Below are 27,026 nucleotides of genomic sequence, written 5' to 3'. Positions count from 1 at the left end.
GCAGCAAAGCGTCACTTCAGCGGATGAGCTCCGAGTAAAAGTCACGTGATTGCTGTTGGCACGTGACAGTGTGACCAGAACATCAACATGTCTGCAGCAGCACAGTGAGTCCAGCTCTTATTTCTGACAGAAAACTCTGAACATGAGTTGATTTTAGGGTCAGATATTGAACAGGGAAGTGTTAGCTTTTCCAGTCATGAAGATGTGTTTAGATATAAATATGTTATTACGCTATCTCGCGATATTGTCTAATATTACAGTTTCTTTTACGATTACTCAGCAAGACTTTGAAAACAAGGCTACACACATATCATACAGCAATGCACACAGAAGTAGGAAAACAAATACACTTTTTGCTAAATTAAACGTTTCATTCAAAAGTGTACAATAATGAATATCCAGAATATGTAACGGTACACATGTATATATGTATTTCTACTTTTTAATGATACAGGTTGGGTTTGATTTTGTCAGAGGTAATGTTAAAATTAAGTCCATATTGACCAGACTGCACACTGATATGTATGTATTACCACATTGTTCCATCATATGCATTTCTAACTCTAAGGATTGCATTTTGCACTGAAAATCAACATTACTTAAATAAAATATGGAAAAAAAGTCACAGTTGAGGAACTACCAAGTGCTTATTGCCTATTTTTAAAGCTCCTAAACCGTGATTTAACAATTATTTAATAGAAAAGTATATGAAAGCCAGTGCCTTCAAATATAAAGAAAGTGACTTCATGTTAGATTTTTCTGTCAAAATGTAGATCCGTGTTTCGAGAGCTTTGCAATTGTGTGAAACTGAGAGTTTACTGAGGTTTTTCTTATTCATTTTAAATGGTCTTGTTTTCGTGACACAGCCCAGGTTGTAATAATCGGATAAAACCGTACGAGAATCTGCTGTATCATCATAATGTTGTCAGCAATCAGCAGTCATAAGGTACTATCTGATATGTTGGAACAAACATCAGGCGCACCTTATCAAACTATGTAAAGTTGTGCAATATGACTCTCTAAAAAACATAGTTTCATACCCAACTTACTGACACAAACCAAAAAAACGAAACGCATATATTACACTAATTTGACGCTGTTATTCAAAGAGACTTACGATAAGTTCAATGCACGACAAACATGCAGAATATTAAGAACCTGCAGGAACATTAAAGTTGTTTTTCACATGTTATTGTATCCCCGGTCAATTGCCCTGCATGGTGTTTGTATTGCAGTTTAGTACATCTCTGCCTCCTCCAGTAAAAACCTCATTTCCCACCTCACTGTCGCTGATACACCTGTTCACTCAGCCAGAGGAGCATGATACAGAAACCCTGGAGCCGTAAAAAACGATGAGGTTATGGATTAACCTTTGAGTCCATGCTTGATCAGATATGTTTGTTATCTTATCAGCAAAGCCACAGATTTATAACCAACACGTATCAGTTACAAGGATGTGTCTCTGTTTATATCTGGATCTGAACTTGTGCTGAAGCTCAGGTTCACTCACTAAACCCTGAGGATTACCTGGAGGGATGTGAATCCTCTGATATCTTTCAATTCATGTGGGATATCTAGTAAAAGCAATTACAGATTCAACATCAATTCTGCACAAGTACATAAGGCTGATATTTCATGTGATACTGTCGTCCACTTCTTGCTAATACAGTGTGGCAAATGATTGCATTAATAAAGTCTGTATTTTCACAAGGTATATCAATTGATTGGGATAATGTAAACACACAAAGGCAAACCTAAGACAAAAACCTTTATTCATGCTAGATTTGCACAAATAAGCACTCTCTACTAAAAAGTTATTTCTCAATTCTCACTGACTGAAAAATTAATACAATTGTTGGCTTGAACTTGCTGCCTTTTTAATTTCTTAAAAGAAACTTGTTAAAGTAAATTGTCTACAAAGTAACTGTAAAACTGATATTGTGTGTGATTGTTTTTCTTACAAAATGCACAATAATGCTTGCAAATCAATCAATATTTAATTTGCATATCTTTGTCTAGCATTTTCAAAGTTGTGTTTCAATTCAGAATCTTTGAGGAAAATATTTTTTACTTTTACATTAATCCGTTTTAATTTCCCACCCCCTAAATAATTCTAAAGAGAAGAAAACAAATAATGCATCGTCTCTCTTTGTTCAGTAGATGAAAAAAATATGTTCCTGAATTTGGCTATTATCTGTTTTCATAGAGGTCCAATTATTGAACTGATAGGAACACGACACTATCAGAGACTAGTTGAATAAAAGTGATGTTATTTTAGGTTTGAGCCACTTCTAACATGTTAATCCCAAGTGTCTCAGAGTCCTTCAGCTGAGAGTCCTGTCTCGCACAGACACCAAAGCTAATTCCTTTTATGTGTAACGTACCCAGAGGTGGGAAGTAGTGGAGTACAAATACTTCGTTACTGTACTTAAGTACATTTTTCTGGTATCAGTACTTTACTCCACTACTTATTTTCTGACGACTTTTTACTTTGACTTCTTACATGTTGAACACAAATACCTGTACTTTCTACTTCTTACATTTCCCAAACAGGCTGGTTCCTTTAGTTTGAATGTGTGTTTGGTGGCGTGATCATTATTATTTAGAGTCATTGCGTGCCTATTGATTTGAACACGATCCGTGTATCCATCATTTCCTGGTCTTCTCTAAAGAAGAGGGACCAATGAAAACGTTGTCATGTTGCCGTTGTTCAGCATGGAAACATTCATTAGCTAACAATGACATTATTGTTCTGTTAATATAAAGGGAGGTCAGGTACTCTGTAAAACAGCTGCTAGTTATGGGTACTTTTTACTGAAGTACATTACGAAGTCCATACTTCTTTACTTTTACTTGAGTAAAGAAGTTTAGTCAGTACTTCTACTTTTACCAGAGTATTTTTAAACACGAGTATCTGTACTTCTACTTGAGTAAAGGATGTGTGAACTTTTGCCATCTCTGAACGTACCTGGCAATAAACTTGACTCTGCTTCTGCTTGGTGTCTCCCCTCCTCTCAGAGCCGTGTACTGGCTGGGGAACGAGACCCTCAGGGTTTCGGCTGCTCTGTTCGCAGAGAACCGCCGGCGTCTGTGCAGCGGACTGAAGAACAAAGATGGCGTCTTGCCTCGGTCTGTGGTGGTGCTGCAGGGGGGGGAGCAGAAACAGAGGTTCTGCACCGACACCGACCTGCTCTTCAGACAGGTAGGGGGTCTCTGGGGGGAAAATGTGCAGAACTGAGGCTGAGAAGGGGGCATTGTTGCCTTGTTTTTTATCCATACATCTCTTTATAAATGATCTCAAAACCAGCGTATAATTGGTTGGGCTCATTCCCTAAAGAAACCCTATGTTTTGGCTGTAAGTAAGACTTTTGTTATGTTACAAATAAGGTCTTTAATCAAAGAAATCTGTGACGATATTTCAAGAAAAGGTTAAGTCACATTTGCCCATTGAATTCCATCTTGGTCAGCTGAAAGTAACCTCTGTAATTTAAAAGAAAACCCAGTGTTCAGGTTGTTTTTGTTATAATTCAGATAAGTCATCTTTGCTTCACGATCCTTAAAGTTCATCTGTCTGTAAACCACTTGATAAAAACATGTTCCTCAGTCAGGTTTAGTTTTTGACTACTGCACCCAAGAACACATCTTGAATCTCATGCTTGAAATGTACATGGAACTCAACAATCTACCATTTTCAAACAAAATTGGAATAAAACATTCAGATGTACAGCGACTTAGATGATTGATGCAACTTAATTTCTACAGGTTATTTGTGCAGTTTACAGTTGACTCATTGGACCACAGTTTAACTGAAAATCCATCCATCTAGTTATTAATCATCCACCAGCTAGCATTGCATTTGTTGTCCCCAATCCCTTAAGCTATTCTTTTACGATGCCACAAAAACCTCACCTGTCTCCTCCTAAAAGAAAATCCACTTCTTAGTTTCTCTTGTCGTATTCATCTCTCCACTCTGTCAGAGATATGTAGGCCAGCCTCTCTGCAGAGAAATCACTTCCTGATCTAATTGCTCCAACACTATAATTGGTTTTGAACCTAAAATCAAAGACTCATTAAAAGTGGTGTTTTGTTGTTGAGCTCTCCGTGAACTGGTCTAAAAACAGACATTATATTATTTCTTTGTGATGTAAGAATGTGACCAGAGGAAAGGTTTCTCTTCTAGCTGACTCCATTATAATCTGGCTCTCTAAAGCTCTGGCTGATTCTCTCCTCTCTGCAGGAGTCTTTCTTCCACTGGGCTTTTGGAGTAACCGAGCCTGACTGTTTTGGAGCCATTGATGTGGACTCTGGGAAATCCATCCTTTTTGTTCCCAAACTGCCTGAGAGCTACGCCACTTGGATGGGAGAGTGAGTCACACTAATCTTCAAAGAGCGCTGCACATGGCCGACAGTGACCATGGCTGTGGGCTGTATCTGGAAGTAAAGTTGACAAAGTCATGTGCTACACAGACACATGTTTTACACCCGGTATAAACATGCTTTTATATTCATTGTAAAATCCACCAGGCGATTTTCATCACCAACACAATCTTCTTTGCATGGCATGTTTTGCAAAACTGATGCCAAAGCCCACTGAAGTCTATCCTAAACAAAACACGTGTTAAAAGTACAGAAGCCCTGAGAGGCAAATCAGACAAAGTGATCCAGTGATAGTGATCCACTTTCTGAGTCTGATCTACATAGAGTGCCACAGTGACGCGTCCTAAGACCCGGAAGCAAGTTAGCATGTTACCACTTCCGGTTCCTTCGACAAAAAACATTTTCAAATCATAAATCTATCGATCATATATCTATCGATTAGATTTATGAATAGAAAATTATAAAAGTAGGGTAGACATGTGGATATTATCCGGCTGAACAGAACGTGATCTGTCTCTTAAATGTGTGTCAACCACAGACCTTATTTCAAGCTATTTTCCAAAATCCTATGGAGAAATTGCCTTGCGTTTTTGTCAAAGGAACCGGAAGGAGTTTACTTCCGGGTTTTAGGACGCGTCACTGTGGCACTCTATTGTTTCTGGTTTTATGACATACTGTAAGAACACGTGAAAAAAAGGGTTTGCCAGGATAATATCTGACTTCCTTAATGTAGTCCACACACTACACATCTGTCAGTAATATGGAAGCCCTGAAGGCAAATCAGAATAAATCAATCCTAGTGATCCATTTTCTAAGTCTGATCTTAATAGAGTTTCTAGCCTGTTCATGACTTAAGAACAGGTGAAAAAAAGGGTTTTTGCCAGAATAACATTTATGACTTCCATCCATTTTCTAAGTCCGATCTAAAATGATTACTGGTTTTATGACATTCGTACATGTAAAAAAACAGTTTTGCCATGACAATCTTCCTTAATGTAGTCAACACACCACACATCTGTAAGAAGTAGAAGTCCTAAACAGCAAGTCAGAAACAATACTTGCAGTGATCGATTTTCTAAGTCTGATTTGAATGGTTTTCTGGTTTTATGAAATAAGAACAGGTTAAAAAAAAGGGTTTTTGCCAGAATAACATTTCTACATTTCTTAATTGTGTCCATACACCACACATCTGTAAGAATTACGGAAGCCCTGAAAGGCAAGTCAGAATAAACTAATCCAACTGATCCCTTTTTTTAAGTCTGATCTACAATAAATTCCCACCTGTTTTTTACATAATAAAAGTTAAAGACTGTTTTAAAAGAAATGTACAAACGTTCTGCCTGGAAGACAATCCCAGGTTCCCTTTTCTCTTAATGTGAAAGCGAGTGAAGGAACATAATGATGTGGAAATAACCCGAGGACTCCTGACCTTGCATTTTGACTCTTCCCTTATCTATAAACCGCAAATCTTTTTTTGTCCCCTGATGCAAAAAATACTTTCCACTCAGGAGTTTCTTGATTTATTGTAATTGTCTCTTTCTTCCCTTTCCTCTTTTGCATCTGTTGACAGGATCTTTCCCAAAGAGCACTTCAAGGAGAAGTATGCTGTTGATGAGGTGCAATACGTCTGTGATGTAAGTGTTTGTGTGTGTGTGTGTGTGTGTGTGTGTGTGTGTGTGTGTGTGTGTGTGTGTGTGTGTGTGTGTGTGTGTGTGTGTGTGTGTGTGTGTGTGTGTGTGTGTGTGTGTGTGTGTGTGTGTGTGTGTGTGTGTGTGTGTGTGTGTGTGTGTGTGTGTGTGAGAAGTTACAGTATTGCACATTACTGCCTCCATAGACGGCTTTAAAGGTCATCATTGTATCCGAACTTCCCGGTGAATATATCGGATGGTTGGTTTTTACTGGTGCCTTTTACAGTAGAACGTTTTTACTGCCTACCTTTTTAGCACTGAGGATGCACTTCATGATGTCAAAGGATATTTACTGAGAAGATTTGGACTCACACATGAGCGTCATACTGATTATTAATTTGGTAAAACCACTGAGTTCAAACTAATCAAGAAACAAAATCCTCTGATGCTTTTATTTTGAATTTAGAATTGGAATCCTGCAGCTCTTTCTTTCGTCTATTTTTAAAACACGCACTCCTCTTGAGACTGTCCATAATTGTGATGTGAAGACAATTTAATTCTATAATTGCCTGTTTTGAGAGGAATGTTTATGGGTGCTGACAGCAGATTCCCAGATGAGCCTCAAGTTGGAGGCTTGACAGCTCCGCAGCTATTTTGGAGACGTGCATGTTGAGAAATCCAAATATTATAATGAGACTATAAATAACATCTTTCACTGGCAACACATCACTCAGAAGTCTATTTAATGTTACCCTTTTCTTACTATATATACACTGTGACTCATCCTGCTGACGATACTCCAGGTATTTTTTACATCTCGGCACCTTCCGGAGGTGTTAGATTTCTTTATTAGTCATAAGGTTAACATGCTCATTATCACTTCAACAAACAGACATTTCTCCCATGAAGCAGTAACAGCTCAACACTGCAGTATATTTAGAAAAACACATCATATAACATCTGCCTCTGCATTTCTTTAACTAATGCTGGCAGATGTGTTAAAGGTAGGGTAGGTAGGAATGGAGAAACCAGCTTGAGTGCGCTAGAATTTGAAAGTACGCAGCCGAAGAAATCTGCCCCTTCCTTCAGACTTCCTTACAGAGCCCCTCCTCCAACACACACGAACGCGCACATGACCAATGAGGGCACGAGATAAGTTTGTGCACAGATGGAAGGCTGACAGGCAGGTAGGCCATCCAGTTATTTTAGCCGGGCCGGCTCAGATGATTGGTCGTGCTTTTTACAGCGCCACGGCTTCCACAGATGACATTTTTGAATGTATTTATTGTCAAAGAATTTAATATATTCATTGCTATCGGGATGTTAAGATCATGGAATATAACAAAAAGTGTTTCTGAAGTGAATTACCTACCCCACCTTTAATGCTGCCTACAAAAAGGATCTAAAACTCAACCATATTTCTTGTTCTAAACCAAAACCAGGTCATGAATATTTGAGGTGTTGTTTTTCTGCAAACATTTCTCCTTTTACCTGATTGAGTGAGGCAGTGTGTGGAGAACATGTCAATGATTGTGTGTTTCATCTTTGTTTAAGTATCTTGCTGGTGTTCACCTTCATGATTTTGCATTTTGTGATACCTATATTTCTGGATCTGTGACTAGATAATTCTAAGTATGTGCAATGAGTCACGTTTGTCTTCTCAAAACCTTCTTGTTAGGCTGCGAGTAAGCTCTTTAATTAAAAAATAAAAGCAAGGTGTTCACATTGTTTTTGTTAGATTTTCAGTAAAAGTCCTCAATCATCCTGCAATCTTTTAGGTTTACCTGTTTGTAAACAACTTGAGTAAAACCTGCTTGTCTGTCAAGTTGAGCAAAAATACTTAAAGGGGACCTATCATGCAAAATGCACTTTTGTACGTCTTTTCTACATGAATATGTGTCCCCGGTGTTCCAGGGAACTCACCAAGTGTCAGAAAACACAACCCTCTCTATTTTCCTCCATACCCAAATCTCTAAAAAAGGGGCTGCAACGGATCTGATAAAAACTGATCCAGATTTGAACACTGTCCTGACGTCAGGACGGTGGCGCTACGGCTATTGGGCCAACTCCACCAATCAGGAGGGGACAGCCACGGCCATTGCCGTTCGAAAGCGCTGGAGACACTGTAGTACATATGCCAGGCCTGTAGATGGTGCTGTTCTCACAGAATCAACCCTTCTAAAAAAACAGATCTAAAAAATGTCAAATTGAGCAAAATGAGGCATGGCTAAAATGCATGATCTGTTTGGTATTTTGAAAAAAAAAAAGTATAAATATGCCTTATATAGGTATGGTCCTACACTATATTATTCAAATATAGCATGATCGGTCCACTTTAAGAAATCTAAGTAATGCATGAAATATGAATAAAACTCATACCCATAATTGTAAATAAAACCTCAATATAAGTCTCTATAAGTTACATTTAGTCTAATTGAATATATAAAGTGTCTGTAATGAGATTTTTGGAAATTAAAAAAGCTAATATAATGGTTAAGGGAACCTTTTTTTTAACAGTTTGAGGTTATTAATGAGTTAATAATTGACTCATTAAATCAGTTTAACTAACAATGATATCTTCTCTCGGCTTTTTTGCATCAACGCATTTATTTCTCTCACAGTTTCAGTTTAAATTGAGATGTTAGGGATGACTTTTTCCGCAGTGAATCTTTTAGGAAGTCAGTTTTAGTGGCATTAATAATAACAATGCTTAAATATCACCACTGAGTCTGGAATCTATTATCTGACATTTAGCTGTTAGTGGAGAAGTAATAACAGTGTGCACGCAGTGTGCAGTCTGACCTTTACTCTGCAGACGCTCTTTTATTCCTGCTGAAACTTTAATGAATGTCTGTCTCTCTCTGCAGATTGTTGATGTCCTGACCAACCTGAGACCTGCGCTGCTGCTCACTCTGGTACGTTGTTGTGCACTCATTACTACAGGATTACAGGAACTTATAACCTTTTATTTAAAGGTCACCTATTATGCAACATCCACTTGTTCATGTCTCTTCTACATCGACATGTGTCCCCTCTGTGTAAAGAGACTCTGAAAGTTTCAGGAACAAAGATTCTCTCTCTTTTTGTCCTGATCCATTTATATAAAAACCTGTCTGAAAATGAGCTGATCAGATTTTGGCCACTTTATGATGTCATAACGATGTGTTGGCTTGTGTAACCATTAGCCAATCACCAACCAAGGTAACCCCCCCCCCCCCCACCTTATCACCTGAATCTCCTCCTAGAGCACCATTGTGTTCTTTTTAACCAAATATCTCTCAGAGGGGCGTGGGGAGTGGCTCCTTATTTTCATCTAAAGGTCCTGACACACCAAGCCGATTTCGGCGTTGATGGATGTCTGGCCGTCGATGAGCGTTCTGTCGCCCTACTCAGATTGGTGTGTCCCGACCCGTCGTGTCTTTTCGGCCGTGCCGACCCCTTTACGCCGCCGATTCAACATGTTGAATCGGGAGGCTGTCGGCTAAAGGCCGTCGGCCAAATAAATCACTCTGATTGGCTGTTCAGCTAGCGAATCAGTGCATGAGAAGCGAAACGGAAGTGAGGGACCCAAACAAAGTATTAAGAAGGCAAATCTGAGATTTAATTTAACTCCAGCTCTCGACACAGGTTCGGGAAAGCCCCATGAGCTTCTCGCTGTCGAGTGAAAATGGAACGCACACGCTATTTGTTGTTTGTTTATATCACGCAGTCTGTTCTTCTTCTCTCGGTTATCACGCAGTCTGTCTTCCGGTTGTTGCCTCTTTTGAATGACGAATACACTCGACCGCCGCCTGCTGGTAAGGAGAGTTATTGCCACTCACGCATGCGCAGTTCGTACGTGCTTCTTGGCCGTCGGCTGAAGTCTTTGCGGTGTGTTCCAGTGCGACTGTTGGCCAAGATGCAGAGACGTGAGGCGATGCAACAGTCGTGTTCCGTCGGGACGTGTTCTTTAGTGTCAGTTTGGTGTGTAGGCCCCTTTAAGTAACAGACAGAGAATCAGCACTTTTGAACCAGGGCTGAAACAGAGGGGATTATGGGATGCTACAATGATCTGTTTGGTGTTTGGAGCCAAACACTTCAGAGACATGTTTTGTATATATCTGAGACCTATAATATATAGATGAAAAACAGTATAATAGGGGACCTTTAAATAGGTTCTATTCAGCCTTTTGTGGTGGAAATGTACCGAGACAAACTAACAAATAATAATAAAATGGTGAGGAAACCTTTCCGTTATACTAAAATGAAGATACTTGGAACAAGACAGTCTTTTAGGGAGTTTATTCTTGCAAGAAGGTTGTGGTTCTCCCTTTCCTGTAGTGTGTTATACAGGTTTTTTTGCATGTAAATGCTCTGCAAAGGCTAGAATCCCTTTGTTCCCTACAGAGGACTCGTTTGTTTACTTCCTGAACATAATGACATCACGATATAACACTCATGCTCATGCTTTGAATATGGATCTTAAGTTGGCGTGACGTTGAAGTTGTGCTGCTGTACTCGGCTGTAGTTCCTCTATAGCATAACGTTAGCATTTTGCTTCTGGCGATTAGATTTATGATTAGAAAATTATAAAAGTAGGGTAGACAACATGTGGAGATTATCCGGCCGAACAAAACGTGCATTTATCAAACAGGTTTGTTTTCCACAGACCTTATTTCGAGCTATTTTCCAAAATCCTATGGAGAAATCCCATTGCTTTTTAGTCGAGGGAACCAGCAGCTTACTTCCGGGTAAATATGTCATCCCTGCACCACTCTATTAGCTGGCGCTCCAACACATTGTACGTGATAGGCTAAGGGGTGGGACATCTCTAATCGGTTGACCAATCACAACAGAGCCGGCCAGCTAACCAATCAGAGCAGACTGGGCTCTGGTTTCAGACAGAGGGGGAAAAGAGGTGCTGCAGCACAGGCAGTATGAGAAAAATAAAGAGCTTTTTGAACATTAAAGCCTGGAGACATGTCACAGTAGAGACACTACATACTGATATACACCTGAACATCAGCAGGAGAGGACTCTTTAAAGTAGAGACACTACATACTGATATACACCTGAACATCAGCAGGAGAGGACTCTTTAAAGTAGAGACACTACATACTGATATACACCTGAACATCAGCAGGAGAGGACTCTTTAAAGTAGAGACACTACATACTGATATACACCTGAACATCAGCAGGAGAGGACTCTTTAAAGTAGAGACACTACATACTGATATACACCTGAACATCAGCAGGAGAGGACTCTTTAAAGTAGAGACACTACATACTGATATACACCTGGACATCAGCAGGAGAGGACTCTTTAAAGTAGAGACACTACATACTGATATACACCTGAACATCAGCAGGAGAGGACTCTTTAAAGTAGAGACACTACTGATATACACCTGAACATGATAGGGGACTTCTTTAAATATCATATGACTGATCACATGGTCAATTGTTCAGATATGCAGTGGGAGCATTTTACTTTTGGGATGGTACTTAGTAAAAAGGTCCAGTTAGATTTGACCTCTCTTCCTGATGATAACTGCCACCGTACTCAACATCATCAATTTTGCATTTTCACTCTTTAAAAACCTCTGGAACAGATACATATATATATATATATATATATATATTATATATAAACCAGTTGAATATATTGTATTTATATTTGAATCCTCACTTGTTTGTGTTATTGTCTCCACGCAGCGAGGTCAGAACACCGACAGCGGGAGCATCTGCCGTGAAGCCTCCTTTGAAGGAATCAGTGGGTAAGTTTAATTGGCGCCACTTTGCATTTACATAATGAATCTTTGTTTTGGGAGGTTGTTGTTGTTTTCTTTTATAACCAAGGATACAGCAGGCTCATGCATACTGATTAATGCTGATTTAACCTAATTCTAAATATAATTTAACTAAGCAAACAGTTTTGCTCTTGCTTGTTAGTTATCAGTTGATGACCCGTTTTCATTTGCTCTGGTTTGTGTTCTTCTTTTAGTTTTCACTTCGTCCATGACACTGTTTTCGCTTTGAAAAGTATACTTAGTTCAAAGCAAGTATATCATTAACATGCATTACTTTAAATTGCATTCAATTTGCAAGTGTATAAATATCTTGGAGGTGATGGTGAGGGTGAGGAGGCGAGTAGTGTACATGATATTTAAAGATAAGTAACCGGCTATTAATTAACTTAACTAAAGATGATATTAAATAATTATACGTATATAGTATTAGTGAAGTGTGGTGATGTTTTGAATGCATGAGTTATGACAAACTAGGAAGTGAGGGGGTCTAATATAGAGAGTCCATCAGGAGAAAGGTAAAATAACAATATAAAAAAGTAAATGTGTAGTATACCATGTGCTGATGCAAGACTGTTTGCATGCTTGTGTCCTTATCTAGTGTTACTAAATTAACTCTGGAATGCTCCCCAGCCACTTATTATATTTCAGTCAGATAACTCACGTGTTTCTTAACATGTTTATTAGAAGCAGCATATAGTTGAGTTTGGCGTCTTGGCTCGGGCCTCATCACTCCACAGATATACATAGCACGACGAGTGATGATTAGATAACTATCCCCCCGAGCCTACAGGTGGAAGCTGGGCTGGAAGCTGGGGTGGTGGTGGGGCAGGCAAGCAGCAGCGACGTGGAAGTAGCAGCAGCAAGCAATGCATAGAGAGAGATATCAGATATCCGGCCTATATAGCTGAACTCCTCCAGCGCTACACCCCAGCCAGAGCTTTAAGGTCTGCTGACCAGCTGTTGCTGGTAGTGCCCAAGACCAGGCTCAAAACCCGAGGGCACCGAGCCTTCGCAGCAGCTGGCCCTAGGCTCTGGAACACTCTGCCCCTCCATGTGAGGTCGGCCCAGACCCTAGGGGTTTTTAAATCTACACTAAAAACACACTTTTTCTCCCTGGCCTTCTAGTTAGAGCGGAGCACGACTCCTGACTTTTCCTTGTGTTTTATTTTATTTTATTTTTTATATATATCTGTTGTAATTTATTGTCTTTTATTGTGATTGTAGTAATGTGTTTTTATTACATGTACAGCACTTTGGCTCGACCAAAAATCGCTTTTAAATGTGCTATATAAATAAAACTTGATTTGATTTGATTTGATTTAAATAGAGCGGCATATTAAGGAGACTCTGTTTGGTTGGTTGTAGAGTGGCGTTATGTATGAATGCAGCATAAGTGCTCGAGTTGACTGCCTGAACTAGCTCGCAGGCTTCGCCCCACATGTGTTCTGAGCTTGTGTGTGTGCATTGTTCAAATAAATACTTCTTACTTAACTCAACTCATCAATACAAGTTTTATTTCTAAAGCCATATCTCACCAAGCACATTTATCTCAGATTTACAGATCAACAAACATGAATGACAGAGCTGAAAGATAAATACAATTACAGGAATATAATAACATGCAAAAAAACAAATAAAATTGAGTAAAATAAAATGAAATAAAAACATAAAAAATCCATGAAAAATAAATATGAATTTCCTCTTGTTTTTTTCCATCAGCTTCCAAGTGAACAACACTCTGTTGCACCCGGTCATTGTGGAATGGTGAGTAATTAAAATATGTTTTATAATCATCTTCAGAGAGTCCTTTTTGTTCTCACTTTAATTGTTATTATATAAAAACATTACAACAACAGCTGTGCACGTACAGAACAACCCAAACCAAATAAACAATGCAACACAGCTATAGATACTGTTACGACCGGCTCGCAGGCCACAACGAAAACAGATGGAGATGTACAAGGGTTTCCGAAAAAGTAACGGCACATTTTATTGTGGCAACTGAAAAAGTGACACTGCAGTGAGTTCTGGGAACAATCTCTGAACGTAAAATGAGAGGCTGGGCGAGGGGAAAGGGATCCCGGCGAGAGTTTCCCTCGTCGGTCCCGGAGAGAGTTGCGATGCCCCCGTGACTCTGGGCAGCTGGGCTTAAGTAGAGCCTGGGGCGCCGGCCAGGTGTCCCCAGTTAAGCTGATTGGCCTCCTCAGCTCCACCCCATCACAGGACCTGCAACACACACACGCACACTATCGGGCCGTCACTATACAAATACAGAGATAATATGAAATACAACTAGAAAATAGAAATCCAGTTGGGAGTCACATTCTCATTTGACAATTTGTCAGAACAGTTCCTCTTACTCAATCAGTCAGTCTTCCTTGTCGCTGGTTTGAATCTTAAACATTGACCATTTCTCCCATTTCTCTTCATATTGTGTTTCTTGCTGTCTCAGTCGATATGTCAGTTTTTCGATGATATGAATTCCCTCCACGATCTCTATCCACTGTTCCACAGTAGGAGGCTCCACTTTGCACCATTTCCTAGTTATGGCTTTCTTGCCAGCTATCAACGTTATTTTTACAAGATATCTATCTATCTATGTAGTGAACATTTTCCTCTGTAAAATTGCCCAGATAGAGTACCATGTAGTCCAAACTTTTCTCACCGAGGGCCACATATAGAACAATATTCGAAGGGCCGGGCCACTCACTAGAGGTTTATTGCCTCTTAAGTTCAGTTATAAGTTGGAAAAATCAATCCAATGTAGGTAAATGATTCTTGATACTTAAAAATACTGTGAGAAAAGAACAGCTCTCCATGGGGTTTCATTTACTTTGTTAGCAGTTTATTCCTTAAAACAGAAGCTTCAGATTGCTCATCATAAGAGGAAATATGAAGGGTCTATTTCAAGGTTATTATGTAAATAAGTCATTGGGCTTTTTTCTTATCAACTTAGATTTGTTAGAACATGTTTTCAACTTTAATTGACTGAATTTATTTGAAAATTGGGCTTATTAAATAACACATGAATACTACTGTGTAATATCTTTGAACATATATATTTAAGAAGTAGAATATAAGAGCAGCAGAAGTTTATTATACTTCCTAGTCATTATACTTTTTGAATTTGCTGAGGCCCGATTCAAAATGGTCCACGGGCCGCATTTGGCCCCCGGGCCGTAGTTTGGACACCCCTGCTGTAGTCCATAGGAACCTTATATCTCAGTATCTTTTGCAAAACCTTGTGTACCGATTCCCAGAACTTAATTGGCATTTCCAAAATATGTGTGCAACTCTCAGCTGTCCTTTGATCACCCAAACAGACATATTTTTGCCACTTGTTACTCAGGAACTCTGGGTAATTTCAGCGGTACGGTCAAGATTGTGTGTCTGCATCAGAAACGGGGCTTTTCTTCTCTGGCTTGTGTTTTTATCCTCGCAGAGAGAGAGTCTGAACAGATGTAATGGACTCCGTGCCTCTCTCCGTGTCCTCGGCATTAGAGTTTGCACCCTCCAGATGAATTGACATTTTGTGAAATAAGAAGGAATGCTTTTCAGTCACACCTCCCTTGAACCTCTTGGCCCACATGGCTCTTCTTAAAATGGACTTTTTTAAACTTCCATTGGTGTTGCTTTGGTTACCACCGCCTTGTGTTATTTATTCACTTCTATTATTGGTAAACTCCCTTAATACACTCCTGTATCAAACTACTGCTTTAAGAAACACATCAAATTAGATCTACAAACATGACAAATGATTTGTTTTATAATATAATTTATTGATACATTTATGATACGATACAATTCTATACAATACGATACAAAGCAATATGATACAATACAGTACGATTAAGTACAATACAGTCAGATATGATACAGTTCAATACAATTCAGCACGATGCAATACGATACAGTACAGAACAATTCAGTGCGATACAGTACACATACACAACGATACGATATGATACAGTACGATACAGTACGATACAGTATGATACAGTACAGTACAATACGATATAATAAGTTACGGTAAGATATAATACAGTACGATAAAGTACAGTACGATAAAGTACGATACTGTACATATATTTCCACATTTTACTTTTTAATGCTATTTTATCTATCTATCTATCTATCTATCTATCTATCCATCTATCTAATACGATGGGATACGATACAGCACGATTACGTTGCAATGTAAGCTGTAGTCTGCTGAGAAAAGGTTTAATTTACAAAAGGAGGGCTCTGCAGAAAACATTAGGGAACCACTGCTTTAGTGCCATGTAACAGTTGAATGCTGTGAGTGTGTGTCGGTGCGTTGGTGGTCTACGGGTCAGAATGAAAGAGCCTCACTTCCTGTTTCTGTCCTCAGCCGTCTCACTAAGACTGACATGGAGCTGGAGGTGCTGCGATACACCAACAAGATCTCCAGCGAAGCCCATAAAATGGTAAGATAGATGAGGGTGCTCAAATCGAAATGTTCGAATCTGAAAAGAAAGAAAATGAAACGTCCAGAGCATGAAATTAAACGGCCAGAGTGTTGAAAGGCTTATTGAGTTTACCACTCGCCCAAAGAAATCAAGATGTCAGCCCCTTTAAGGCTATAAACGCTTTCAAATGTTATCGATTCTAACTTCTCGGAGGCCGGCAGCTGCACAGAGATAGCCTTTGACCAATAAGCTGTAACATTAAAGTATATTTTACCACGGCAGAGCATTTACCTCTAACACCATGAATAACTTCTTCGGGGGTGACCGAGCCGTTAAACTCTGAATGTTATCTGTCGTCTGAAGTCACTCAGAGAAAAGTGTTTCTCCTGAGAGATCATTAGGTGTTCTTAGAGGTGTGTTTGGTCACGTTTCTCCCAAAAGACCCGTCTTCTGGCAGATTTTCATGTACCGTGTTCCCTGTCGGGTCGAAGTAGGAACAGAAAATGTTTATCAAGGCTCTCTCTCTGACCTTTGAACTCTTTATATCTGCTTTGAGTAAATCCTGCAGACTCTGCTTGAGGGAATAATCCACACTTTGTTCAGCTCATGTTGAAAATGAGGACTGCAAAATGTAACACAAAGACGGAGGGGATGGGAAAAGAGCTCACTAGAAACATGTTTTTTACATACTTAAAATGTCTTTTTTGCATACAAACTGAACTGCTAGTAATCAATAACTATAGATATTAAAGTGTTATATGTGTATGTGTTCATTTTTAATGCAAATTATAAAAATAAATGGTACAAAATCAGATTTTAACATAATATAAGACTAAAATAAACATTAGGAATATGAAGAAAACTAAGAAAAAGAGTACATTTCAGTTTCGTTATTGCAGAATCAACATTTTTCATCCATATCGGTAAATAGGTGTAAATATTGACACCTATAATGTACCCAGAGGAAATGAAGGAACATTTTAAAATGAACACTCTTAATTTGTTGATCTAGAGTTGTGAAGTAAAGCCTTCTTCCTCTACCTTTCAATGTGTTACGTGTCATGTCAGTCAGGAGTCACACGCAATCCTGTCTTTGTGCATAAGGTCAACTTTGAGATGAATTTCCAGAGTCAGTAACATATTTATTCTGATTCACATGTACTCTGACTTTCACCTGCAGATCATGAAGCATGTGAAACCTGGAATGAAGGAATATGAGATGGAGAGGTAAGAGGTGCATTTGGTCCAAGAAGAGATATTCTGTATGTCGGGATTTAATCAGCCCTTTACTATCAAAAGTAATGTGACTTGTTTTCAGTTGCAGCCCTAAATATGTTGTATTCTAAACATCACTGTAGTATAAAAAAGCTGGTAAAATACAGATTACTTATTCGGGCAGTACGGTTATAATCAAGTCAAAGTTACGTCTAGAAACACAGAACTTAGTTGTGTCCTGTGTCAAAGTGAAACTGACAATTCCTGAAACAACTCACATTTCAACACAGACACACACCTCACACGTACCTGCTGACTGAAGCTTTTAAAGCAGAGATTCTTTATATCTTAATCATTTTTTTTTAAACTCAGTTCCCTTGTTTTGTATGTTTTTTTAAATGTTTTTATTAAATATGTTCTTAGATAACTTTTTTTTTCTCATCGAATTGTGAAGCACCTTGAAATGACGTTGTTTTGAAAGTGTGCTATACAAATAAAATGTGTTAAATTCAATATATCCTCATAGTTTACAAGGCATTTAACTCATTAGTGTAAAAAATACGGCATTAATTGGTTTTAAAATGTGTTGAATTGATCTTTCAAATGTCTTAAAAATGAAAAGTCGTTCAACTTGTTTTTCTTTTGTGCTGAAATCATTAATTTTTTAATAAAATTGACTTCTTTATGTTTTGCAGCTTGTTCCAGCACTACTGCTACACCAAGGGAGGGATGCGTCACACCTCGTACACCTGCATCTGTGGAACGTAAGGAAATGTCACTTTAATTTAACCTGTTTTAGTTTCTAATTCAGCCTAAAATGATGCGTCTCCAGCTATTTGTTTATGTAGTCTTAGTCCTGTGTTAAATGTCCTTTTTACAGGGTTCTTACGGTCATTAAAAACCTGGAAAAATCATGGAAATTCAAAATGCAAATTCCAGGCCCTGGAAAAGTTATGGAAAACAATATTTTTCCCAAAGTTTTGGAAAAGTAATGGAAATGTAACTAAAGTTGCATCAAATATAATTTATATTTGATCTAATCGCCGAAATAGTAATACTATAATGATAATACATACTGTATCGTATAGTAATGAAACGTAAAATGGCATTTAACTGACGAGGTATTTTGCTGGTGAGAGATTTTAGTAGCTTTAGCGTGTAGAAGCTAGTAAGCCTATTTGATTTGTTTTAGATAGGCACAACATGTTTCATATGCAGACCTTATTTTCCTGTTCCATGTTAAAATAAACCATTTTCAGTGGTACGCTGAGAAAGAGTCATGTTTTTGGTCATGGAAAATTAGGTAAAAGTCATGGAGAAGTCATTGAAAATCATTGGTGAAAAAGTGTATGAACCCTGTTTTTAGTTTTAGTCATATTTAGTCACCTTCATCCTGTTTTTATTTAGTCAAGTTTTAGTCAACTAAAGCATTTTAGTCTTATTTTAGTCAAAGAAAACTAACTATTTTAGTCTACTTCTTGTCAATGAAAACTGTTGACATTTAGTGTTTTTTAGCCATCCGATTATATTGAACATTTCAGTCAAACTAGTCTAGCCAAAACCAATCATTTGTCATTTTATCTCTCATCAAAGATAGCAGAAAAGTAAGTGTCTGATTGGTCAAAGCCTGCTGAAACATACCATCCACTTCCTGTCTGTTGCATGGTAACGGTCGCCTAGCAGCGACATTACAGATGAAGAATTTGGAGACTCTGTTGCTCATCGTTAGGCTTTGGCCTTTAGTGCTAAAGGCCGTGTGTAATGAGCACTTCCTGGGGATCAGTGGTTCGTTAATGAAAGATATTTTCCAAATGAAGAGCTGAGAAATAAATAACTGATAGTCCCAGTTATTCTTAAAAGGTCACTGTGTTTTTTTTTAAAGTCAAATCAAACCAATGAACATGTAAAGGTTGTTAATACTTTATTTCTGGTCTGAAATAAGGCTGTCACAATGTTGAATTTCCGTTTGAAAATGTCCTTGTACTGTATGTGTAATATTACCTAAATCAATACCGGTATATCGTGTCACTTCTAATTGCAAAAATAATATTACATTTAAATTAGTTTTCAGGTAACTTTATATGAGTTGCATCTAAAATAATGACCACCTTGTACTTCTCATATGTGTTTTTACTTCCCTTATTGTGTTATTTCTTATCAACAGGGGCAACAACTCGTCCATCCTGCACTACGGCCACGCGGGAGCTCCCAATGAAAAGACTATCGTGGATGGAGACATGTGGTGAGCAGCAACTTGCAGCACTTTATTTTTAAGATGCAATAACTTTCTTGAACTTGCTCGTAATTCACAAAAAATATTTGGTAACACTTTAGATTAAGGTACACATATTCACCATCAACTAGTTGTTAATTAACATGCATATTAGAGCCAAACTACTAGCTTATTAGTAAACATATTCTGAGTTAGAAAATACTACATTTTAAGTTATGTTGACACAATTAACACTTGTAGTTTCATGTCTTGTTACATAAGAATAGATCATATGTGTTAGGTGTTATTATGGGAGGATGACTATTCTTGTGGTACTGCTGCCTTATTAGGCCCATATTGAGCAGAGCATATTAAGACCAAAACTCATGTACAACAACTTCCATACTTACAATAAATAAGCACTAATTAGAGGGTTATTGAGGAAAAACTCTCAACTAATGACCTAGTACTTCTAATCCTGAAGTCAAATGTAAAACCTTTTTTAAGACCCTTTCCATACATTTTAAGACCTCATCGCCACTTGGAGTTCTAACCGGTTACATTGGCGACACACTTTACCTCACATACAGTATTGATTGTCCTTCCTCCTTATCTTCCAACCATTTGGACGCAGACTTGCATTTCCCCATAACGATGTTGCTTAACAACCGGCGTAAACGGACCTTCGCGCTATCAAGCAGTGAGCGTGCGATGTCCTGTTCAGATGACGTCAAATCCAACGGGATGCCATAAATAAACTACACAGAATCACACTACACACCTACACAATGATTACATTCAGGCAGACTGTAGAATACAACCTCTTTGGACAATTTATATACTTATTGAAAACAAGCTACAAAATCTAATACCTTGGAAAATGCAGTTTAATACTTTTTAATACTTTTGAATAGCCTTAATTTTCGCTAAATTGATTTATCAACTTTTAATACTTTTTAAGACCCCGCGGACACCCTGTTGTAGAATATGGTCATGTAGAATAAGGCATTAATAAGTGTTTTATAATGACTAATAAAGAGCCAATATACTGCTAATATGCATGTTAATTAACAACTAGTTGATGGTGAATATGTGTACCTTAAAGGTGGGGTAGGTAAGTTTGAGAAACCGGCTCGAGATACCCTTTTTGTTATATTCCATGGAATGCTCTTAACATCCCGATAGCAATGAATATTTTAAGTGCTTTGACAAAAAATCCATAAAAAATGTCATCTGTGGAAGCCGTAGTACTGTAAAAAGCACGACCAATCATCTGAGCCGGCCCGGCTAAAATAACTGGATGGCCTACCTGCCTGTCAGCCTTCCATCTGTGCACAAACTTATCTCGTGCCCTCATTGGTCATGTGCGCGTCCGTGTGTGTTGGAGGAGGGGCTCTGTAAGGAAGTGGCAGATTTGTTCCGGCTGTGTATTTTCAAATTCTAGCGCACTCAAGCTGGTTTCTCTAAAATGACCTACCCCACCTTTAATATAAAGTGTTACCAAATATTTTACTATATTTGTACTGATATGTTACAGTTGTGATCAGAATCAGAAACAGGTTTATCACCAGGTAGGTTGACACGTACGAGGAATTTGACTTGGTGTCAAAAATGTAAAAACACAGATAGAGAACTATTTTTAGAAAACTATAGTAACATTAAAAAATATTAAAAATAATAAAAAATACAGTGAAATATAACAGTATTTACATAAAAATAGAATGGAATAAAATCCGGCAGTAATACAAAAAGAAAACAGATATTGTGCGCATTAATGTTATGCATAGAGTCAATGAGTCTATGCATAAGTGTTTATGAACAACTCTGATGTGTTGTCGCCCACAGCCTGTTTGATATGGGTGGAGAGTACTACTGCTACTCCTCGGACATCACCTGCTCCTTCCCGGCTAACGGCAGGTTCACCTCGGACCAGAGGAACATCTACGAAGCCGTGCTCAAATCCTCCAGAGCCGTCATGGCCGCCATCAAACCAGGTCATCATCTCTCAGTCACTATGGAGATTAACTGTGGAGAACACTTCACTGACGTAGGGGAAGACAAATGGGGAACATATGACCAGCAGGGAGTTCACTGCTTTTTCTATTAAAGGGGACCTATCAAAATGCACTTTTTGATGTCTTTTATACATAAATATGTGTTCCCGGTGTGTCAGGGAACTCACGCACCGTCAGAAAATAAAACCATCTCTCTTTTCCTCCGTACCCAAATCTCTAAAAACGGGGCTACAACAGAGCTGATCCAGATTTGCGTCTGATATGTCGTCATATCGGCAATGCAGACCCACGGCCCTATCAGAAAGTTGCTATCAGAAACAATGCCCGACTGTTTTGGACGTAATATGGTCGGTGTTTACATTAGCATCGCTAACACTCAGAGCTAACCTGTACTGCACAGAGCATGTGTGTGAAGAAGCAGGAAATAAAAAGGAACTCACCTTGTGGTATAACCGGCAAGAGAGAAAGCCTTTGAGCTCCATACTGTTTCAGAAATAATCCTTGATAATCCATGATATGGCGTTTCATCACGGCAGTATCTGCCGGTAGAATCTCCCGCATGAGCTCAGCCCCTCTTTTTTATCAATTGTTTTTTTTTTTTAAAGCTTTATACCCCAAATCAGCACTTTTGAAACAGGAAGTGAAATAGAGGGATAAAGCTTGGGTGATCTGTTTGGTATTTTTATATATTTTTATATATCTGAGACCTATGCTATTGCCTAAAAATAGCATGATAGGTGACCTTTAAAGCATTAAATGGGCAACTTTAGTTTGGTTGAGTTTAGTTTTTTTATGATTTGTGTAGTTAAGTTTAGTAAAGGTGAAAGTAGTTTACTTTAGTTTTGTTTTGCTATGTTTTATGTAGTTTAGTTTAGTGAAGTTTATTAAAGGTTGAGTTGAGTTTAGTTTGGTTGAGTTTAGTCTATTTAAGTGTAGTTTTGTTTGGTAAACTTTAGTTAAGTTAAGTTTGGTTTAGTGTATTATAGGATTGCCATAGCTAGTCTCCCTGGGGTCTAATTAAAAAGAAATGGACATAAGTTAACACATTTAAAGGCACACATCAAACCCTACACTCAACACAAATGCCAAACTTCATATCTCTTTGCAAACCCCCACGTGCTAATCAAATGTAAACCTGGTCTTATGCCTACATTCTGAGAGTGTTAGAGTTCGGGTCTTGGACTCTTCTGTTCATCACTAACATTGTGTTTGTGCTGCAGGAGTGAAGTGGACCGAGATGCACCGCCTGGCGGACCGCGTCCAACTGGAGGAGCTGCTGAGGCTCGGGCTGCTGAGCGGCAGCGTGGACGCCATGATGGAGGTCCACCTGGGGGCCGTCTTCATGCCCCACGGCCTGGGACACCTGCTGGGCATCGACGTGCACGATGTGGGGGGGTACCCTGAGGTGAGCAGACTTTAATTCTGAGTTGGTGTTTTTTAAGTGATGGATATATGTGCTTGTTATGTCTCATATAAGTAATATATTTGAGGTCTGAGAATCGACATATAGTCAGGTTGAAGGACCCTCTTTAAATTACAGGGATAATAATTATTATTCAGAAAAAGACTTGCAAATTAGAGGGCCTGAACGTGTTGAAAAATGAAAACCTTGAATTTCCTAAATGTATGAGATTGTGTGGGTATATGTAACACTTAGACACGACAAAAAAAGTATACAGGAGCGAGACCGTAAACCGAACAGGAAGACTGCAAATACACATTTCACAGCATTTTTTTATATTTGAGGGTGCCGTGTTTTATCTCTTCTATGTCTTATAAATTGTATTGTTTTGAACTGTTTATAGATAAGGTGAATGAAACTGAATGCAATTGAACACAACAGACCCTTACTGTTGCAACAGTCTCCAGACAGAAGAAGAAAACCCACTGCTCTATTGATGTGTCATCATCAATATTAGAGAGACCCCCGGTGCAGAAGTGAGACAAAAAGAGGCCAAACAGGTTCATGGAGAGGGGAGAGAAGGAGAGAGAGGGGAGAGAGAGAGGAGAGAGGGGGGAGAGGGGGGCTAAAATGTTGTCTGAACTCTGAACACAGACAGTTTCAGGATGTGGTGGAAGATTCAGTCCAGCTGTTCTTCTGAAAGCTGACAGCAGAAGACAGTTAACCCACATGGTCTCCAGGAGAAGGTTTTCAGTGTGTGCGGCAGGCAGCGCTGAATATACAGTACATATCAGTCAGTCTGTGGACAAAATATACTGTTGGCTAGTCTCAGTCTGATCTCCAGGAGATGTCTTAAAGAGGAATATGATGCTCATTTTCAGGTTCCTATTTGTATTTTGTGCCTCTACTGTGACATGTGACAACTACCTCATACAACTCTACTTTAAGCAATCCCAACAAACCCTTTCAATATGTTTGGTGAATCAGTTCTTCAACGTACTTCCATAACATAGTGACATCACTACGTAACACCTGCGCTTCTATTGGCTAGCGCTCCAACATATTGTACGTCATAGGCTAAGGGGCGGGACATCTCTTAGAGGTTGACCAATCACAACAGAGCCGGCCAGCTAACCAATCAGAGCAGACTGGGCTCTGGTTTCAGACAGAGGGTGAAAAGAGGTGCTGCAGCACAGGCAGTATGAGAAAAATAAAGAGCTTTTTGAACATTAAAGCATGGAGACATGTCACAGTAGAGACACTACATACTGATATACACCTGAACATCAGCAGGAGAGGACTCTTTAAAGTAGAGACACTACATACTGATATACACCTGAACATCAGCAGGAGAGGACTCTTTAAAGTAGAGACACTACATACTGATATACACCTGAACATCAGCAGGAGAGGACTCTTTAAAGTAGAGACACTACATACTGATATACACCTGAACATCAGCAGGAGAGGACTCTTTAAAGTAGAGACACTACATACTGATATACACCTGAACATCAGCAGGAGAGGACTCTTTAAAGTAGAGACACTACATACTGATATACACCTGAACATCAGCAGGAGAGGACTCTTTAAAGTAGAGACACTACATACTGATATACACCTGAACATCAGCAGGAGAGGACTCTTTAAAGTAGAGACACTACATACTGATATACACCTGAACATCAGCAGGAGAGGACTCTTTAAAGTAGAGACACTACATACTGATATACACCTGAACATCAGCAGGAGAGGACTCTTTAAAGTAGAGACACTACATACTGATATACACCTGAACATCAACAGGAGAGGACTCTTTAAAGTAGAGACACTACATACTGATATACACCTGAACATCAGCAGGAGAGGACTCTTTAAAGTAGAGACACTACATACTGATATACACCTGAACATCAGCAGGAGAGGACTCTTTAAAGTAGAGACACTACATACTGATATACACCTGAACATCAGCAGGAGAGGACTCTTTAAAGTAGAGACACTACATACTGATATACACCTGAACATCAGCAGGAGGGGACTCTTTAAAGTAGAGACACTACATACTGATATACACCTGAACATCAGCAGGAGAGGACTCTTTAAAGTAGAGACACTACATACTGATATACACCTGAACATCAGCAGGAGAGGACTCTTTAAAGTAGAGACACTACATACTGATATACACCTGAACATCAGCAGGAGAGGACTCTTTAAAGTAGAGACACGACATACTGATATGAACCTGAACATCAGCAGGAGAGGACTCTTTCAAGTAGAGACACTACATACTGATATACACCTGAACATCAGCAGGAGAGGACTCTTTAAAGTAGAGACACTACATACTGATATACACCTGAACATCAGCAGGAGAGGACTCTTTAAAGTAGAGACACTACATACTGATATACACCTGAACATCAGCAGGAGAGGACTCTTTAAAGTAGAGGCACTACATACTGATATACACCTGAACATCAGCAGGAGAGGACTCTTTAAAGTAGAGACACTACATACTGATATACACCTGAAAATGATCAGAGTATGTCCTCATTTAGAGGCCAACGTGATTTATTGCAAAAGAACCGAACATATCAGTTCACAATGTTTTTACCATGTTCTTGAAGTTTCTCAGAAATGAATCAGTGGTTCCAAATTACACAGTGGTGTATATGCTGAAGAAGATAGAGATATATGTGTTTACTCTGATGTTAGATCATTATATTCACGTGCATTCCTGTACTCTACCAGGGGACGGAGCGTGTGAACGAGCCCGGGCTGAAGAGTCTCCGGATGGGCCGCCTGGTGCAGGAGAGGATGGTCCTCACGGTGGAGCCGGGCATCTACTTCATCAACCACCTGCTGGATCAGGCGCTAAGCAACCCGAAACAGAGCTGCTTCATCAACGGCGCCGTGCTGCAGCGCTTCAGGGGCTTCGGAGGGGTCAGTGCGCCGAAACATATTTATATTGTGGTTGAAAAAAGATTCTCTCTCTTTTTGTCCTGATCCATTTATATAAAAACCTGTCTGAAAATTAGCTGATCAGATTTCGGCCACTTTGTGATGTCATAACGATGTTTTGGCTTGAGTAACCATTAGCCAATCACCAACCAAGGTTACCCCCCCCCCCCCCCCACCTTATCACCTGAATCTCCTCCTAGACCACCATTGAGTTCTTTTTAACCAAATATCTCTGAGGGGCGTGGGGAGGGGCTCCTTATTTTCATCTGAAGTAACAGACAGAGAATCAGCACTTTGGAAACAGGGCTGAAACAGAGGGGATTATGGGATGCTGCAATGATCTGTTTGGTGTTTGGAGGCAAACACTTCAGAGACATGTTCTGTATATATCTGAGACCTGTAATATATTGATGAAAAACAGTATAATAGGGGACCTTCTCCTCTCTGTGTGTCTGACCTCTGTCTCGTGGTGTGTTCAGGTGCGTATCGAGGACGACATCGCGGTGACAGCTGACGGCATCGAGCTGCTGACGTGCGTCCCTCGCACTGTGGAGGAGATCGAGGCGTTCATGGCCGACTCCGAAAAAACCTTCAGCCCCGTCGTCAGCAGCCAGAAAGTCTGAGTGGAGCCTCGAAATAAATAGATTCCTGCTGCAAAGTCCTGATTTACTGCAGAAACACACAAGCATATCCTTCAGTTAACATGAAGTAATTACTCTCATTTCTCACGTGTGCAACAGACACACAATCAAGATTTTGTACTAAGCGTTAGAATAAGCATGTTGTAATAATGAAATGTAATCTAAGCAGTATCTTTTTTTATAAGCTTTCAGAAACTGCTAACTTTAAAGGGACAAACAATACATTAAAAGTGTTCATTTCGGTGCTGCCTTAATTTTTTAATATGGTTATTCTTATATTTCTCTCTTTGTACCCGTTCACAAAATGCCGTGAAATCAATTTGAATAAACATTTTATTTGCAACTGTG

General features: G+C 39.1%; 1 protein-coding gene across 1 annotated transcript; it reads left to right on the top strand.

Annotated features, from left to right (window-relative positions):
* Positions 1-27,026, top strand: pepd (peptidase D). Its single transcript, XM_034148418.1, has 15 exons — positions 1-104; positions 3,019-3,202; positions 4,238-4,365; positions 5,948-6,011; positions 8,873-8,920; positions 11,702-11,763; positions 13,516-13,560; positions 16,169-16,244; positions 17,407-17,453; positions 18,137-18,205; positions 19,606-19,683; positions 21,499-21,647; positions 22,889-23,073; positions 25,828-26,019; positions 26,517-27,026. Exons 1-15 carry the CDS (start codon positions 88-90, stop codon positions 26,658-26,660), a joined length of 1,488 nt encoding a protein of 495 aa, XP_034004309.1. The 5' UTR covers positions 1-87; the 3' UTR covers positions 26,661-27,026.

This window comes from Trematomus bernacchii, unplaced genomic scaffold, assembly GCF_902827165.1.
Source record: "Trematomus bernacchii unplaced genomic scaffold, fTreBer1.1, whole genome shotgun sequence".
Taxonomy (NCBI): Eukaryota; Metazoa; Chordata; class Actinopteri; order Perciformes; family Nototheniidae; genus Trematomus; species Trematomus bernacchii.
Note: the sequence above shows the minus strand (reverse complement) of the source record. Positions and strands in the feature narration are given on the sequence as shown.